Consider the following 15,555-nt stretch of genomic DNA (forward strand, 5'->3'; position numbering starts at 1 on the left):
ATCACACTGTTATTTTACAAGGATCACTGACTATAACTGCAGTGGATGGGGGAAGGGTAAGACTGAAAGTCATCATGATAGGGACATTACAAAAAGCTACTCTGAAGATTTTTGCACACTACTAAAAATGTTATGCAAAACATAATACTTATAAATATATATAGAGAGAACATATTTTTACTAAATGATGATAGAAACCTTAATCCTGCTGAAATACATGATTATATCATTTTATTATATGTTCTTCAGTTTAAAAAGTGACAAATCAACTTTGCTATTTCTAGCAACTAGCCTTATTTAATTTAAAGTGGGCCATGGTGGAGTGACTACCTCTTTACTCCTTTCAAAAAAAAGTCTGCCCAAGAGTACGTGAATATTTAAAAATCCACTTTAGATTTGAACATTACCCAGCAACTCTTAATGCAAAGGCCCCTTTTCGTAGCTCCCTGTGGGTGGCCGGAATACTAGAGAAAGCAGTACTTCCTCAGATCACACTCTCCCTCCTCCTGCAGCGTCGCCTCCCGCAGCGTTGCCTCGCGCCCAAGGGCCCACAGCGGCCTGGGGGGCTCCAGAGGAGAAGACCCACCTGGACCGCCTGCCGCGGCCCCTGCTCCGGTGGTAACTGTCACTCCTTTGGCTCCGGCTCCGGCTCCGGCTCCGGCTGTAGTAGCTGTCGTACGTGTAGGACCTGCTTCAACAGCAACACACACACTGAAATGTGCCCAGTGCTCACACAGTCCCATTTCTTTTTAGGATTTTCAGTGTTCCCTTGGAACGTGGGCACTATGTGACAGCGAGAGGACACATTTGCTCACCAAGTACTTGGACACATTTAACAACTGCTGCAAATGAGACTTACTATATTAAACAGAAAAATGTTGATTTCTTTTCTGCATTGAAAAATATCACAAAATTAACACTGAGTTAAGACTGAATCTGGTGGATCTTATTAGGAAATTATGTTCAATACACACCTGCCACTAGAATCTGACACCAAATGTCACTTTTGACACTATGGTTCAATGGGCTAACAGATAAAAACTGTCAAAATGATCTCATTTCAAAAGGGTGTGATTTCGTGAGAAAAACACGTGTTAAAGTTTTTCATTAATATATGACACTTTATAAGAGGGAATTAAGGAATCAAACATGGCCTTCAAGTCTACCCCCCGCAGATGGTTCCCCGATCCCTGTCCGTACCTGGACCGACTGTGGGGCTCATAGGAGCTGCTCCTGGACCTGCTCCTGCTGGACGTCCTAGTATCAATCACATGAGGGAACATCATCCTGTGGCTCAGGGCAGCCATATCAAAAATCTAGACATTCATTTGCCCATCAAGGAGAAAACAGTGAAATCCAGCAGCTACACTTTGTTTTCATATCAAAAGTATATTGTTTTTGTTTTGAGCATGTTGGATTTTGTAAGAAAGATTAAATTCTATGCAGTCCTTCTATGAGGCACACATAAACAAATTCACTATGGAGGCTCCAACTAGGTAGGAAGAGGGAATGGTCTGCACAGGTTGGACTCTTGTAAGTAAAATAAAGCTGTAGAGTGCAAACTATCTCAGAGGCAAAAGAGGTCTGTGGTGCCAGGAGGACTACAGACCTGGGTGGCCCTCCACACATTTCTTCCCTCAGCTCCTCACCAAGCCTCCTATTCCAGTCCCTGATCCACATCAGGAGGTGACAGCGGACTGAACTTAGGTTAAGGAAGACATACTGGGGTCAGGGAGGTGGAGAGAGTGGCCAGGGCCTCTTTTAAATGTTTCTACTACTTTTCTTTCTTCACTCTGGTAAGATCCCACCTTGAGAATGGTCAGTAAGAATCCAACAGCTCTTTGGAATAAAGGACTAGATAAGAAAACAGACCTGTCTAGTATTCAGCAGCGACAGGATTCTTCTCAACGGCTACCCCTTTATGCCTGTGCAGGCCCTGAGAGCAGACAGGATGGAGACCCCAGAGGAGGGTGGGATTCACAAGCTCACCTGTGGCTTTTGTAACTACGGTAGGAACTGCTCCGGCTTCTTGTGCGGCCTCTGCTGTACCATCCTCTGCTCCGACTTCTAGAGTAGCTTCTTGACCTACAGTTCAGAGTGGAAAACTATTTACTCACTATGCTGTTAAAGCGAGTTACAACCAGAGAAAAGGCCTCTGGAAGGACCTTTCACCAACTCCTCACAGTGGGTACAATCGTGACAGCTAATGAGGGTTTAAACTGAACAGAATAAAATGAATAAAAGCCAGCAAAGGCTACTACTGGTATGTTCACTGGAGCCCTATTTGTAATACCAGAATAGGAACTAATTCATATCTTCATTAACAGTGGAATGTGTTAAAAAAATACACAGATATACACTAAGATATTCTCAAGTAGGACAATGAACAAACTACAACCATGTGTATCAACAGAGTTACCTCTTTGGACATGATGTTGGGTAAAAAGAGGCAAATGTAGAACACCTCCATACATACCGAAGGGTTTTGTGTGAAAACATTTAACAGTAACACTGTACACAGATAGAAACATTGTGGGAAAATAGTAAAGAAAAACAACATTATGATAAAAGTTTGAAATAACATTTAACTCCCAAAAAAGTAGGGTGGCACTGGGTAGGGGCTATACCAGGTATGTCCAAGTTCTATATTTTTAAGCTAGATGACATTTTCTATTACTTTTTTATACCTTTACCATTTTATATTTTATATATCTATTTAATAGTTAAAAAAATGAACAGAAAACCTAAGTAATGCAATTCTGCATGTCTGCACTTACCTGGCTCCCGCCCTTCTCCCCCTGACTCTACACCTGTCATACAGGAATGGAACAATGCTCCTATGTAGAGGCTACCTATGTGATGTTTTCAAAGGTTTTATTAAGTGTACTTGTGTTTCAGAAGACATGATCTGCTTTCTAGTTATCTGCAAGAAAACATGTTCTAACAAGATTGTAGTTAGTTACTCAACAAACAATTATAGAGCAGATTCTGTGACGTGACTGAGAGATGAGTAGGGAATGGTCTCTGACTTCAGTGACTTCACAGCCTCATAGGAGAGTCAGGCCCAGGCAGGTAACCAAAACAGAGGCAGTCTACTACCTGGTAGCTGCATAACTCAGAGCAAATTCGTTAGCCTTTCTATACCTCGCTGTCTTCCTTTATGAAATGAAATCCTAGCCAGCATTCCAAAGGCAGTGGTAGGAGGGCAAATGAGAGTGTCCAACATCACCAGCAGCTGACTGTGAGTGGGAATGGCAGGTAGGAATCAAGCTCAGAGGAGGCTGGAGCTGCCAGACAGGCACCTTCATCTAGGAGGATGGCCCTAGAGAGAAAAGGCCCGCTTTCACCAGCTCTCTGGGCCTGCTGGGAGTCAGGATAGAGGAGGATGAGCAACCCACAACACAAGCTCGGAACGGTCCCAAGGGACAAGGAGAGCTGGAAGAGGCCTGCGGAAGGGCTGACAACATGCTCTGGTACTGGCCTGTGCAAGTACCTGGGAATCCTCGTCAGTTTACTGAGGTCAGGAGGGAAGGCACAAAAGAGACTGCAAGCAACTGAGGAATATATCATTACAGTTACTACAGATCTAAGTGTTGGCTGCTATTTTTAGAGAAACCTAGTTGAATAAGGGAAGAAAGACTGATAAACAACTTGAATGGAAAAACATGGTCAAAAATTCTTACTGTGTTTTAAGTTAAAGTGATGAAAATGAAGCACGACACAGTAAGGGATATGAATAATTATGACAGTAAGGTCATATTTATAAGAAATATTTATAAGAAAAAAACACAAATTACTCATAAAATTTTTATCACCATCACCAATTTTTTAGTTTAAAAAAATTCTCATTCTCTGCACTACCCAGTTTTATGCTGATGACAAAAATTAGAAGCAACTTATACCAAAAAAAAAAAAAACCCAGAACAAAACCACTAAAGATAATCATTTTTACCATTTCCTTCCCTTTGAGTAAAAGATCAACTAGATGCGTGTCTTAGGTCGGGAACTCTGCCTCTCTGGCCCTCACCTTCCATTTGGGTACAATGAAGGGTGAGACTAATGATGTCTAAATCCCGTATATTCTGTAACTTGAGGATTCCCTTTCTAAGGCATAATTGACAGGTAAGAGAGCAGCCTCACACGTTTGAAGACAAAGTCACCACCTTACATGGCAACTCATGTCCACTGCCAGAAAGCTTTAGTCGATGACAATAGTTTTTCTTTTATACTGAGCCCACATTTCTTACCCTGAAATCACCACTCCCTTTGTCCTCAATCTGCTCTGAGTCACACAGCACAAGACTTCTCCTTATTCCCTTCCAAATAAATGGAAATAGTGATCTTGTCCCTAATTCTGATGTTCTTCCAAGCTGAACAGTAACAGGGTCTCCTTGGGAGAAAAAAAGGACAGAGAATATTGCTCACCGATAGGATGATGTGGAACTTCGAGATCGACTTCTTGAGTGACTGTAGGAGACAGACCTTGTTCTGCGTCTTGATTTGGTTTCAGATTTACTTCGAGATCTACTTGGACTCCTGGACTGGGTATCACCATCCCGACTAGGTGTTTGCTCATCACTTGAACTCTCTTGATTTCTTGGCCTCCGGTTTAAGCGTGCTGTCTTTCTTACTTCATCAAAGAGAGACCCAGGCCGAACTTTATTTTTAATTTTAATTTCTATTCTCAATCCTTGTGGTTTCATTTCAGGAACAGTTGCCAAAGCCTTAGCTTCCACAGCACTGGCTGTGGTAGCAGCTGGCGCTGCAGGGTTCCCCATCCCCTGCAGGGGCTTCCACTTGTTATCCCCAAGGCCCATCTGGCTCTTCTCAGCTCCCTCCCTCTTCACAGTGCTTTCGGCAGCACTGGCCAGAGCAGCAGAGCTGCTGTCCTGCTTCCCCCCGGCTCCCCCCGGCTTGCTTTCCGACACGCTGCTGCTTTCCCGCTTTACCACCTCTGCCTCCTCCAGATGCTCCGGCTGCCTGTCCTGCTTTAGAATGATGCTTGTATCTGGGGTGGCAAGCATTGTATTCCCTAGAGGGGAAGCCCCCTCTACCTTTGCTGGGGAAGTCCTGTCAGGAGTGCAAATCTCCATGTTGTCATCTGTTTGAAGCACATCCTCCACTCCACTGGGGATACCTTCTTCAATATGCTGAATGTTCTGGGGAGAAATGGCTGTGTTTTCCTCAGAATTTAAAGCTGTGGGAGAAATGCTGAGTTTAATATCATCTTTAGTTTTAGTAGGCTGATCAATGTCTGATGAAATTGTTACTGTATTATGTTTACCTGAAAGGTTGCAGTTCTCACAGGACTTCTCAGTTTGGGGTGTATTTTCTTGCATGGTCTCACTATTTTCAGAAACTTTTTTTTTCTCTGTTGCCTCCTGCATTACTTGCTTTTCATAAATCTCTTCCTCCTCTTCTTCACCAAATTCTAGTGGAGGCTGCCAGTGAAATGCTTGTTTTCGTTTTGGAGCTTTGTGCTTTTTGTCTTTTTTCCCTTTCCATTTCTCTTTTACTTTTTTGGTGCGTTCCCTTTTAAGATTTTCCTTTAACCCATGCTTGTGCTTCTGTGGCTTTCCTCTAGTGTTTTCTGAATTGGAATAGGACCCCTCCGAATCAGAGGCTGATGACCGCTGTGTGCTTGATTTCCAAGCACCATTACCATCAGACAGTGAAATATTTGCTGAAGACTTTGCTGTGGGTTTGACTTTGACACGAATTTCACCCAACTCTGATTCAGAATCTGATGTGGCCTCACCTTCCTCCTTATCAGAAGATGGCCAGGAATTATTTTTACTGATTTTAGTAATATCTCGTTCAGAATTTGATTCAGAGTCCCACTTACTGCCAGCATAATTCTTCCTTTTGGGCTTACTGCCATTTTTAATGTGATCAGAAAGATTCTCTTTCAAAGACCTTTTTTTTGAATGGGGGCATTCCTGTTCAGACTTGGATTTCTCTTCACCTCTGTTTTTCTCTTGTTTATTATTCATTTCCATTTGGACTTGCTTCTCTTTTTCCTGGGCTGACTGTGGAACATGGACACTTGACTGTTGACTGTCTGAAGAATAATCTAAAGATGACCTGCTTTCGCTATACTTTCTCTGACTCGAAGACTTGTCTCTGCCTTTGACATATTTATTGCGAAGTGCCTTTTCAGAGCTGCTGCTATGCCTTTTATTTGAAGTGTTATTTTTTTTCCCATTGGATCTAAATTTTCTCTTGGCCTGTCTTCCATCATCAGTGCTAACAGAAGAGCACGAAGATGACCTACTACACCGTGAATGACAGCTGTATTTACTTCGTGAATGAGATCCAGATGAGGGAGACCTAGACCTTGAATGTGAACTTGCTAGGCTTCGTGACCTTGTGTATGATCTGGAATAAGATCTACTCCTAGAAGATCTGCTCCTTGACCGTCGTGAGCTTTCTGAACTTTTACTACTGTATTTTGAATAAGTACTCCGATCACTTCCTGAATTTTTTTCTCTTTTATGGTAGGATGAGGAACTACCAGTCTCTTTACTGTTTGTTAAACTGTAAGTGCTTTGGATGGGTAGCAAATGGGTTGTTTTAGCTTTCATCTCCTGAATTCGCTCGTAAGAGGGCTTCCAGGGCTTCTGCCCAGGCTTCCATCGTGAAGGAGGGGGGCTGTCACTCAGTGGTATGACAGGAATATTTTCTGCCACTACTGGTTGTACTACAACGTTTTCATTTTGTGGCACTGTTGCTCTTAGAGGTTCTGTTTTGACTGTTTTATTGTCACTTGACTGAGAGGCTGTTCTCTGTGGTGATTTTGATGCTGTCCTTTGCTGCCCTGACTTGGAACTAGACCTGGACTTTGATCTACTTCGAGAATGTGATGAGGATTTTGACAGAGTCTTTGATCTTGAGGTTCCTCTAGAATAAGACTGAGAGTGAGACTTTGATCTGTAGGAGTCTCTGCTGCAACGGGTTGAAGAGCTCTGTTCATCCTTATCAGATTTAGACCAGTCCCTCTTTGATGAGTGATGAGATGAGAGGGAGGAAGAAGGAGATCTCTGTTGTCTATCACAAGAGGATTTCATTCGTCGGGTGGAAGACTTTGAGGTTTCTATGTCAGATGGTACAATAATCCTTCGCTTCTTAGTCTGTTTGTGCCTTCTGCAATGTTTCTGCTTTTTAGCTTTCTTTTTATGCTTAACCTTTTTCTCTTTTCTGCGTTTTTTATGGTGACCATCAGAGTGTCTCACTGTACTAAAGTCTGAATAATATCCATTATATGACCATGATCTGGATCTCTGGGATAAGCTTCTTTCATCCCATCGGCTTGAACAGGGGTCACTTAATCTAAAGGACACAAATATGCACACTTATAAACATGTTTTCTAGGCTTTAAAATTAAAACACATTTATTGTCAATACAAATGCATTGACAGAAGCCTAGTTAATAAAGTACTGCCTCCACTGACACTTTTAAGCACATGTAGAAAGGGTAATTCAGAGTTGTAAGACTGGTCTTGACATTATTTGAGAGACACACTGACAAGACTACTAACAGACTGACTTACACAGGAATTTTTTTCAAAGTTAAAGAAGGAATTTCAAATTTGATAGGAAAACAGTTTTGAAAGCCAAGTCAACTAATCACAAGAGCACTGCTGACATACCAAGTTTCTGGCTGAGATCCACTCACATAACCCCCTGCCTCCAGGAACAAATTTTGAGGGAGTCAGATCAAGTTCCCAAACAATTCTGATTCTTTGCAGATACAGGATAGCTGCCTGACCTTTCAAGAGAAATCTTTTTTCTTACAAAGCTAGCATGACTTGGTTTACCTCAGTTTCACAGATGTAATGAAAACTTTCCCTTAAGGTTTTACTTAAACTACTTGAGGGAAAAGTACATGAATATACTTGCAGACTTTACAGTTTCAGGGGTAATGTCAGGGCTGAAAACTGACAGTTCTTAGTACCACTGTGTCTAAACCACTTCCACACAGCATATGCACACCTTTTCCTTCTCTTCCAATTTGAAACCATTCTGCTAGATGCCACAGAACAAAGAGAATTCTACTACAAATAATTATACAGGATTCCATTGGTGTATTTTCTACTGGCTATCCCAGGGGCCAGACCCATTTCTGAAATAGATACCCACTTGGGTTGTCACTGAGGGTAAGAGATGGATAGACTTCTGAAGAAACAATAGACCCTGGGGCAGAGGGAAGTTAATGCCACACTGTGTACAGATTCCTATCTACCAAGTCATTCATCAGTGACTGAGAGGCCTGGCTGGGAAAGAATCTGCTGTGTAATTTTTAAATCTTGATTATTCCTAAAATTGAAAAAGAAATCTTCAAGAGATTCAGTAGGTTTATAGTTTTGTGAGGAAGAATAAATTTTCATTTAAAACCACCTAAAGTCAGTCCCTTTAGGTATTCCCAAATATTTTCTCTTTGGTCCCTCTAACTTTAAATGTAAATCTTTAATGAAAAGTCCAGAAGTTAAGTCTCTATTCCTTTAACACTTACAGTAGACACAGGATTGTATTTCTACTCAAAGCTCTTACTTATCTCCTTTACTCCATTTCTCTCCACTGGGTGGTCTATATGCTCTCAATCTCTGCATCTCCTCCTTCCAGTGAGGAGGAGTTTCACTGCTGTCATCATTATCTGATTCAGAACAGGATCTAGATCTTGGAGGCGTGTGATAGCGCTATAAAAACAAAGGCAGGAATACAAGATAGGTGTTTTTAAAATACCTCTCAGTTACAGTCTGCTAGAGGACAGAGTTAAAGAACAAATCACAGACCTCTTTCAAAAACAATGACTGAAATACCAAAAGGATGGTATGAAGTTATGTCAAACATAAGGGACTAAAAGAAATAGGAAAGGCTGAGATTCACCTGTAATCACGTGAGAATTTCCTTTTTTAAATCCTAATAGTTACATTCATTAGCCTAGATTATTCAACATACTAAGATTTCTCAACATGCTCACAACATACTACACATGTCCATTTCATACTTAAACACATTCAAGCACAGCAGTAAACCTTGATTTAATTAATAGCAGTACTTTCTCATGGCTATGGAGAATACAACCAGCTCCTTGAACAGATAGATTTTCAATTAAACCTAAAATTAAAGCTAAGGTTTTGCCTTTAGGTAAGAACATTTTATCACTTAGATAAGTAAGTCTTAACACACATACGATTGTGCCCCTCCCTTTAATCTTCCGTCCAGACTTTGATACAGATGGTTTCTGATCACTTATAATAGGTGTAACATCAGGAATCTTCCTGGAAAAGAAAATTGCAAATTAAAAATAAGCAAATGCTAGGCAGTTTTCTCAGTGTTTAACTGCAGAATTTGTGCTCGTATAATAAAAGCACACTTCACTTAGAACCAACACTTTTCTTGAATGAGGCACAATCTCCATATAACCTAATTTTCTAAGCAAATTCTTTGTTAGGCAGAAAGACAGACATGAAAGGGTGGAGAGAGAATAAAAGCAATAAAGCCCACTAAATGGCACTTAAAGAGTTAACCAGACAAAACCAGAGAGCCAGAAAGGACTCACAGAGTTAATGAGTTAACTAGTTGAAGTTTCAAAGGCCTGTAGTACCTTAGAATGTCTGGATATTCCCCAGATAAAGTATTAGAGCACAGCCCATGTATTCATTGAACCAATTAGATCACGCCATTGTAAAATCTGCTTAGCCTGCAAAAAAGGCCCAGCTTATTCTTTAACTTAACCTATATGCTGTTTTTTCCTCTTCTTCCAGTCCCTTAATCAAGTAACTTAGTAACCAGGGCAGAAGAGACCTCCAAAATGTAAATAAACCTATGTGGACAAAGAATGCTGAAGTCTGAACCAACACAGTCACCTAAATAACCCTATTCTCAAGACAGAACTTCTAAAGAACTATGAATCACCTGTATACATCATACCTTAAGCTGACTCCAGTCCCTGAACCCTTAGGTGAGTCTCCTCTCTGGGGTTGCCTGCACTCCTCTGTCTTTGAGTGTGTCACTCTGTTATACTACAAATTAAGTGGGGAGGGGCTACTGAGAGTGCTGATTTGGGCTTCAAGTTCTCACTGCCTACATGACCCAGACAGGACTGAAGCTGTGCAATCTTGCTCTTTAGTAGCCCGCCTGAAAATCTTTCTTTGCCTTTGGGAAGTTCTTAGAACATTATCTCACTCCATCCAGTGCTCTGCGGCTCCCCCAAATCCTGGGGTGACAGGGACTTAGTTCCCACACTGCAGATTCAAGCAGCTACTGGATGCCAGGTGGTCCTGGCATTAGGAGATGGCAAGGAATTTGCCCTATGCTGAGCAGGAGTTCAATGAGCTTCTCTTTCTTGCCTTTGCCTACCCAACCGTGGACAAGCTCTGCCCTGTCCTTGGAGGCATTCCGGGAAGTTCAGCCTTACACCTGCTCTTTGAGCCCCTCCAATGATTCTGCATTCTGTTGGCCCTGAATTCCCTGTACCAAATCCCTTCCTGTTTAAAATACCTAGGGTGGTTTCCCCTTCCTGAATTGAATACTGATTAATATTCTCAACATATAGAAATTCTTTAGGGTTAAGACTGTCCCTCTGCTTCCGGGGTGCGAGATAGTGCCCACCTGCCCACAGACAAGGCCGGGCCAACCCCCACACTGACCTCTTCAGGCCTTTCTTGACTCTGGCCTGCTCCTCTCTTGGAGTGTATTCAAATAAAACTTTCACTCTGCTTCACTACTGTGTCTTGGCCCTTCAATTCTTTACTGTAACAGGCACAAGAACTGAGGAGAATAAACTCAACCCCTAACACCTTTAAACACTAAAACTTGAAAAAAAGAAAAAAGTGGCCCAACTGGGTACAAATACAAACACAGTATTCTTTTTAAACAAAATACTTTTTTAGATGTCTCTTGTCAAAACAGAGGTATTCCAAGGGAATCCTGAAGTATTCCTGGGTCCAGTACTTAATTGTGCTTTTTAAAAACTTTGTATTTTTAAGTTTGTTTCCCTCACTCTACTATAAGCTGCCCCTCCTTCAGTGCTCTTTATCTCCTGCTTTATCTTATGGGTGATTATAAGAGTATAGTTTAAGTAGCAGCTACTGTCTTCCAGGCATGTAGTCTTCTCACACCTCCATTTGCTTTGTATTATTATTAACACAATGGATAGCTTTTACTGAGTGCTTAGTATTGTCAGGCATTGAGTTAATAAGTATTTGTAACATATCTTTTTGATTGGGTATAATATACATATAACATGAAATTAGCCATTAAAACCATTTTAATATTAATTTGATTTGTTGGGATTTCTCAAGATGGTGCATGAGTAGGGCGGCAGAAATCTCCCAAAACCATATATATTTCGAAAATACAGCAAATACAACTATTCCTAAAAGAGAGACCAGAAGATACAGTACAACAGCCAGGCTACACCTACATCTGTGGGAACTCAGCATCTCATGAAAAGGGTAAGATACAAAGCTGCGACCCGGTGGGACCCGAACACTCCCCCCACCCCAGCTCACTGGCCGGAGGAAAAGAATCAGAGTAGGGAGGGAGTGGGAGCACAGGACTGCTAAATAACCAGCCCTAGTAATCTGCACTGGGAGCACAGACACACATTGCATGGTGTGCTGGATATTAGAGAAACAGAAAAGTAAAATCTGAGATGGAGACTGGGAGCGGGTCCCCACAGCCCGTCCCCTGGGACAATAGAAAAGCAGGTGCTTTGAAAGTCTTAAAGGGACAAGGGTTTTAACAGGAGAACAAAATCGTCCTGGCACACTCAGCCAAGCAGGCTGGGAATTTTAAGGAACTTCAGGTGCCCTAATCCCCTGGGTGGCAGCGCAGCTCCTAAGCCCCTCATGGCAATAAGCAGCCTGCCATTCATTACCCCACACTGACACTGCAAGAAAACTGGCCGACCAGCCATTGCTGCGGACCAGCCGAAGGAGCAGTCCCACCCACAGCAACCATACAGAGTCTCCTCCCAGTGCACAGCTACCTGGCACAGGCAGAGGAAGCCAGCGCAAAGTCTGGAAGGCATGAAGGGGCACCATTCTCACAGGAGAACACACACTGCATGCCTGTGACTCCTGCCAGTGCCCTAAGCTATCCTGCGGGCTGGCCCGCCCACAGCAGCTCAGGGGATTAACCCAGAGACTGCTCCCAGTGTGCAGGTAACTGGCACAGGGAGCGGAGAAGGGCAAGGCGACCAGCAAGCAGGAAGGGACTTTGTTCTCCTAGCTGACACATGAGCCACTTGCTGGTGGTAACTTCTTTCACCATGAAAAGGCAGAAGAACCTAGACCAGTCCAAAATTACTCAAACGCCAGAGAGAGGGCCAGGTGACACAGATATAACCAATCTTCCTGAAAAAGAATTCAAATAAAAGTCATAACCATGCTGCTGGAGCTGCAGAGAAACATGCAAGAGCTAAGGGATGAAGTCTGGTGAGAGATAACAGAAATGAAACAAGCAGATTGGATGGATGAGGAGCAAGAGACTGTTAATAGAATAGAAATCAGAGAACAGGAATACAGAGAAGCTGAGGCAGAGAGATAAAAGGATCTCTAGGAATGAAAGAATATTAAGAGAACTGTGTGACCAATCCAAATTAAACAATATTCTCATCATAACGGTACCAGAAGAAGACGAGAGAGAAAAAGGGATAGAAAGTGTCTTTGAAGAAGTAATTGCTGAAAACTTTCCCAAGCTGGGGAAGGAAATGGTCTCTCAGACCATGGAAGCCCACAGATGTCCCAACACAAGGGACCCAAGGAGGAAAACACCAAGACATATAATAATTAAAATGGCAAAGATCAAAGACAAGGACAGGGTATCAAAGGCAGATAGAGAGAGAAAAAAGATCGCCTACAAAGGAAAACCCATCAGGCTATCATCAGACTTCTCAACAGAAACCTTACAGCCAGAAGAGAATGGCATGATATATTTAATGCAATGAAACACAAGGGCCTTGAACCAAGGATACTGTATCCAGCACGATTATCATTTAAATATGAAGGAGGGATTAAACAATTCCCAGACAAGCAAAAGTTGAGGGGATTTGCCTCCCACAAACCACCTCTACAGGATATGTTAAAAGGACTGCTCTAGATGGAAGTACTCCTACAGCTAAATAGATGTCACCAGAGAAAATAAAATGACAGCAAAGAAAGCAGACCAACCAAATACTAACTAAAGGCAAAAAATAAAATCAGCTATCAACAAAAGCAGTCAAGGGAAACACAAAAGAGTACAGAATAAAACAGCTAACATATAGAGTGGAGGAGGAAGAATTAGAAGGGAGAGATATAAAGAATCATCAGAGTGTGTTTATAATAGTGTAATACGTGAGTTAAAGTTAGATGGTTAGATAGTAAAGAAGTTACCCTTGAACCTCCGGTAATGACGAATCCAAAGCCTGCAATGGCAATAAGTACCTATCTATCGATAATCACCCTAAATGTACATGGACTGAATGCACAGAGTAATAGAATGGATAAAAAAGCAAGACCCATTTATACTACTTACAAGAGACTCACCTCAAACCCAAAGACATACAGTCTAAAACTGAAGGGATGGAAAAAGATATTTCATGCAAACAATAGGGAGAGGATAAAGAACAAATGAGGCCCAAAGTCAGCAGAAGGAGGGGCATGATAAAGGTCAGTGAAGAAATAAAAATTGAGTAGAATAAAACAATACAAAAAAATCAATGAAACCAAGAGTTGGTTCTTTGAGAAAATAAACAAAACAGATAAACCCCTAGCCAGACTTATTAAGAGAAAAAGAGAGTCTACTCACATAAACAGAATCAGAAATGAGAAAGGAAAAATCACGACGGACCCCACATAAATACAAAGAATTATTAGAGAATACTACGAAAATCTATATGCTAAGAAGCTGGATAACTTAGAAGAAGTGGATAACTTCCTAGAAAAATACAACCTTCCAAGACTGACCAAGGAAGAAACAGAAAATCTAAACAGACCAACTACCAGCAACAAAATTGAATTGGTAACCAAAAAACTATCCAAGAACAAAACCCCCGGCACTGACGGATTCACCGCTGAATTTTATCAGACATATAGAGAAGACATAATACCCATTCTCCTTAAAGTTTTCCAAAAAACAGAAGAGGAGGGAATACTTCCAAACTCAATTCTATGAAGCCAGCATCACTCTTATACCAAAACCAGGCAAAGACCCCACAAAAAAAGAAAATTACAGACGAATATCCCTGATGAACATACATGCAAAAATACTCAACAAAATATTAGCAAACCCAATTCAAAAATACATCAAGAGGATCATACACTATGATCAAGTGGAATTCATCTCAGGGATGCCAGGATGGTACATTTGAAAATCCTTCAACATCATCTACCACATCAACAAAAAGAAGGACAAAAACTACATGATCATCTCCATAGATGCTGAAAAAGCATTCAACAAAATTCAACATCCATTAACGATAAAAACTCTCCACAAAATGCGTATAGAGGGCAAGTACCTCAACATAATAAAGGCCATATATGACAAACCCACAGCCAACATCAGATTTAACAGTGAGAAGCTGAAAGCTTTTCACCTAAGATCGGGAACAAGACAGGGATGCCCACTCTCCCCACTGTTATTCAACACAGTACTGGAGGTCCTAGCCATGGCAATCAGACTAAACAAAGAAATACAAGGCATCCAGATTGGTAAGGAAGAAGTCAAACTGTCAGTATTTTCAGATGACATGATATTATACAAAAAAAAAACCCTAAAGACTCTACTCCAAAACAACTAGAACTGATATCTGAATTCAGCAAAGTTGCAGGATACAAAATTAATACACAGAAATCTGTTGCATTCCTATACACTAATGATGAACTAGCAGAAAGAAAAATCAGGACAATTCCATTCACAATTGCATCAAAAAGAATAAAATACCTAGGAATAAACCTAACCAAGGAAGTGAAAGACCTATACCCTGAAAACTACAAGACACTCTTCAGAGAAATTAAAGAGGTCACTAACAAATGGAAACTCATTCCATGCTCTTGGCTAGGAAGAATGAATTATCGTCAAAATGGCCATCCTGCCTAAGGTAATCAACAGATTCAATGCAATCCCTATCAAATTACCAACAACATTTTTCAACGAACTGGAACAAATTGTTCATAAATTCATATGGAACCACCAAAGACCTCAAATAGCCAAGGCAATCCTGAGAAGGAAGAATAAAGTTGGGGGGGGGATCTTGCTCCCCAACTTCAAGCTCTACTACAAAGCCACAGTAATCAAGACAATTTGGTACTGGCACAAGAACAGACCCACAGACCAGTGGAACAGAATAGAGAGTCCAGACATTAACCCAAACATATATAGTCAATTAATATACAATAAAGGAGCCATGGACATACAATGGGGAAATGACAGCCTCTTCTACAACTGGTGCTGGCAAAACTGGATAGCTACATGTAAGAGAATGAAACTGGATCATTGTCTAACCCTGTACACAAAAGTAATTTCGAAATGGATCAAAGACCTGAATGTAAGTCATGTAACCATAAA

The 15,555-nt window shown here is 41.3% G+C and overlaps 1 protein-coding gene across 14 annotated transcripts in view; it reads right to left on the minus strand.

Annotated features, from left to right (window-relative positions):
- The window catches only part of NKTR (natural killer cell triggering receptor), a 46,162-nt gene that overhangs the window by 3,684 nt on the left and 26,923 nt on the right, over nt 1–15,555 (minus strand). For 8 of the 14 annotated variants that reach the window (XM_073232470.1, XM_073232467.1, XM_073232468.1 and 5 more), the window contains 6 exons: nt 9,194–9,281; nt 8,551–8,696; nt 4,426–7,329; nt 1,990–2,085; nt 1,201–1,257; nt 587–691 (listed from right to left, as the gene is read on the minus strand). In XM_073232470.1, coding sequence (XP_073088571.1) covers nt 587–691; nt 1,201–1,257; nt 1,990–2,085; nt 4,426–7,329; nt 8,551–8,696; nt 9,194–9,281 — 3,396 coding nt within the window. Of the gene's footprint in view, nt 1–586; nt 692–1,200; nt 1,317–1,989; nt 2,086–4,425; nt 7,330–8,550; nt 8,697–9,193; nt 9,282–15,555 lie in introns of those variants that run through there. The other 6 variants (XM_073232471.1, XM_017641622.3, XM_073232476.1 and 3 more) reach the window with 6 other exon arrangements.

This window comes from Manis javanica, chromosome 3, assembly GCF_040802235.1.
Source record: "Manis javanica isolate MJ-LG chromosome 3, MJ_LKY, whole genome shotgun sequence".
Classification (NCBI taxonomy): Eukaryota; Metazoa; Chordata; class Mammalia; order Pholidota; family Manidae; genus Manis; species Manis javanica.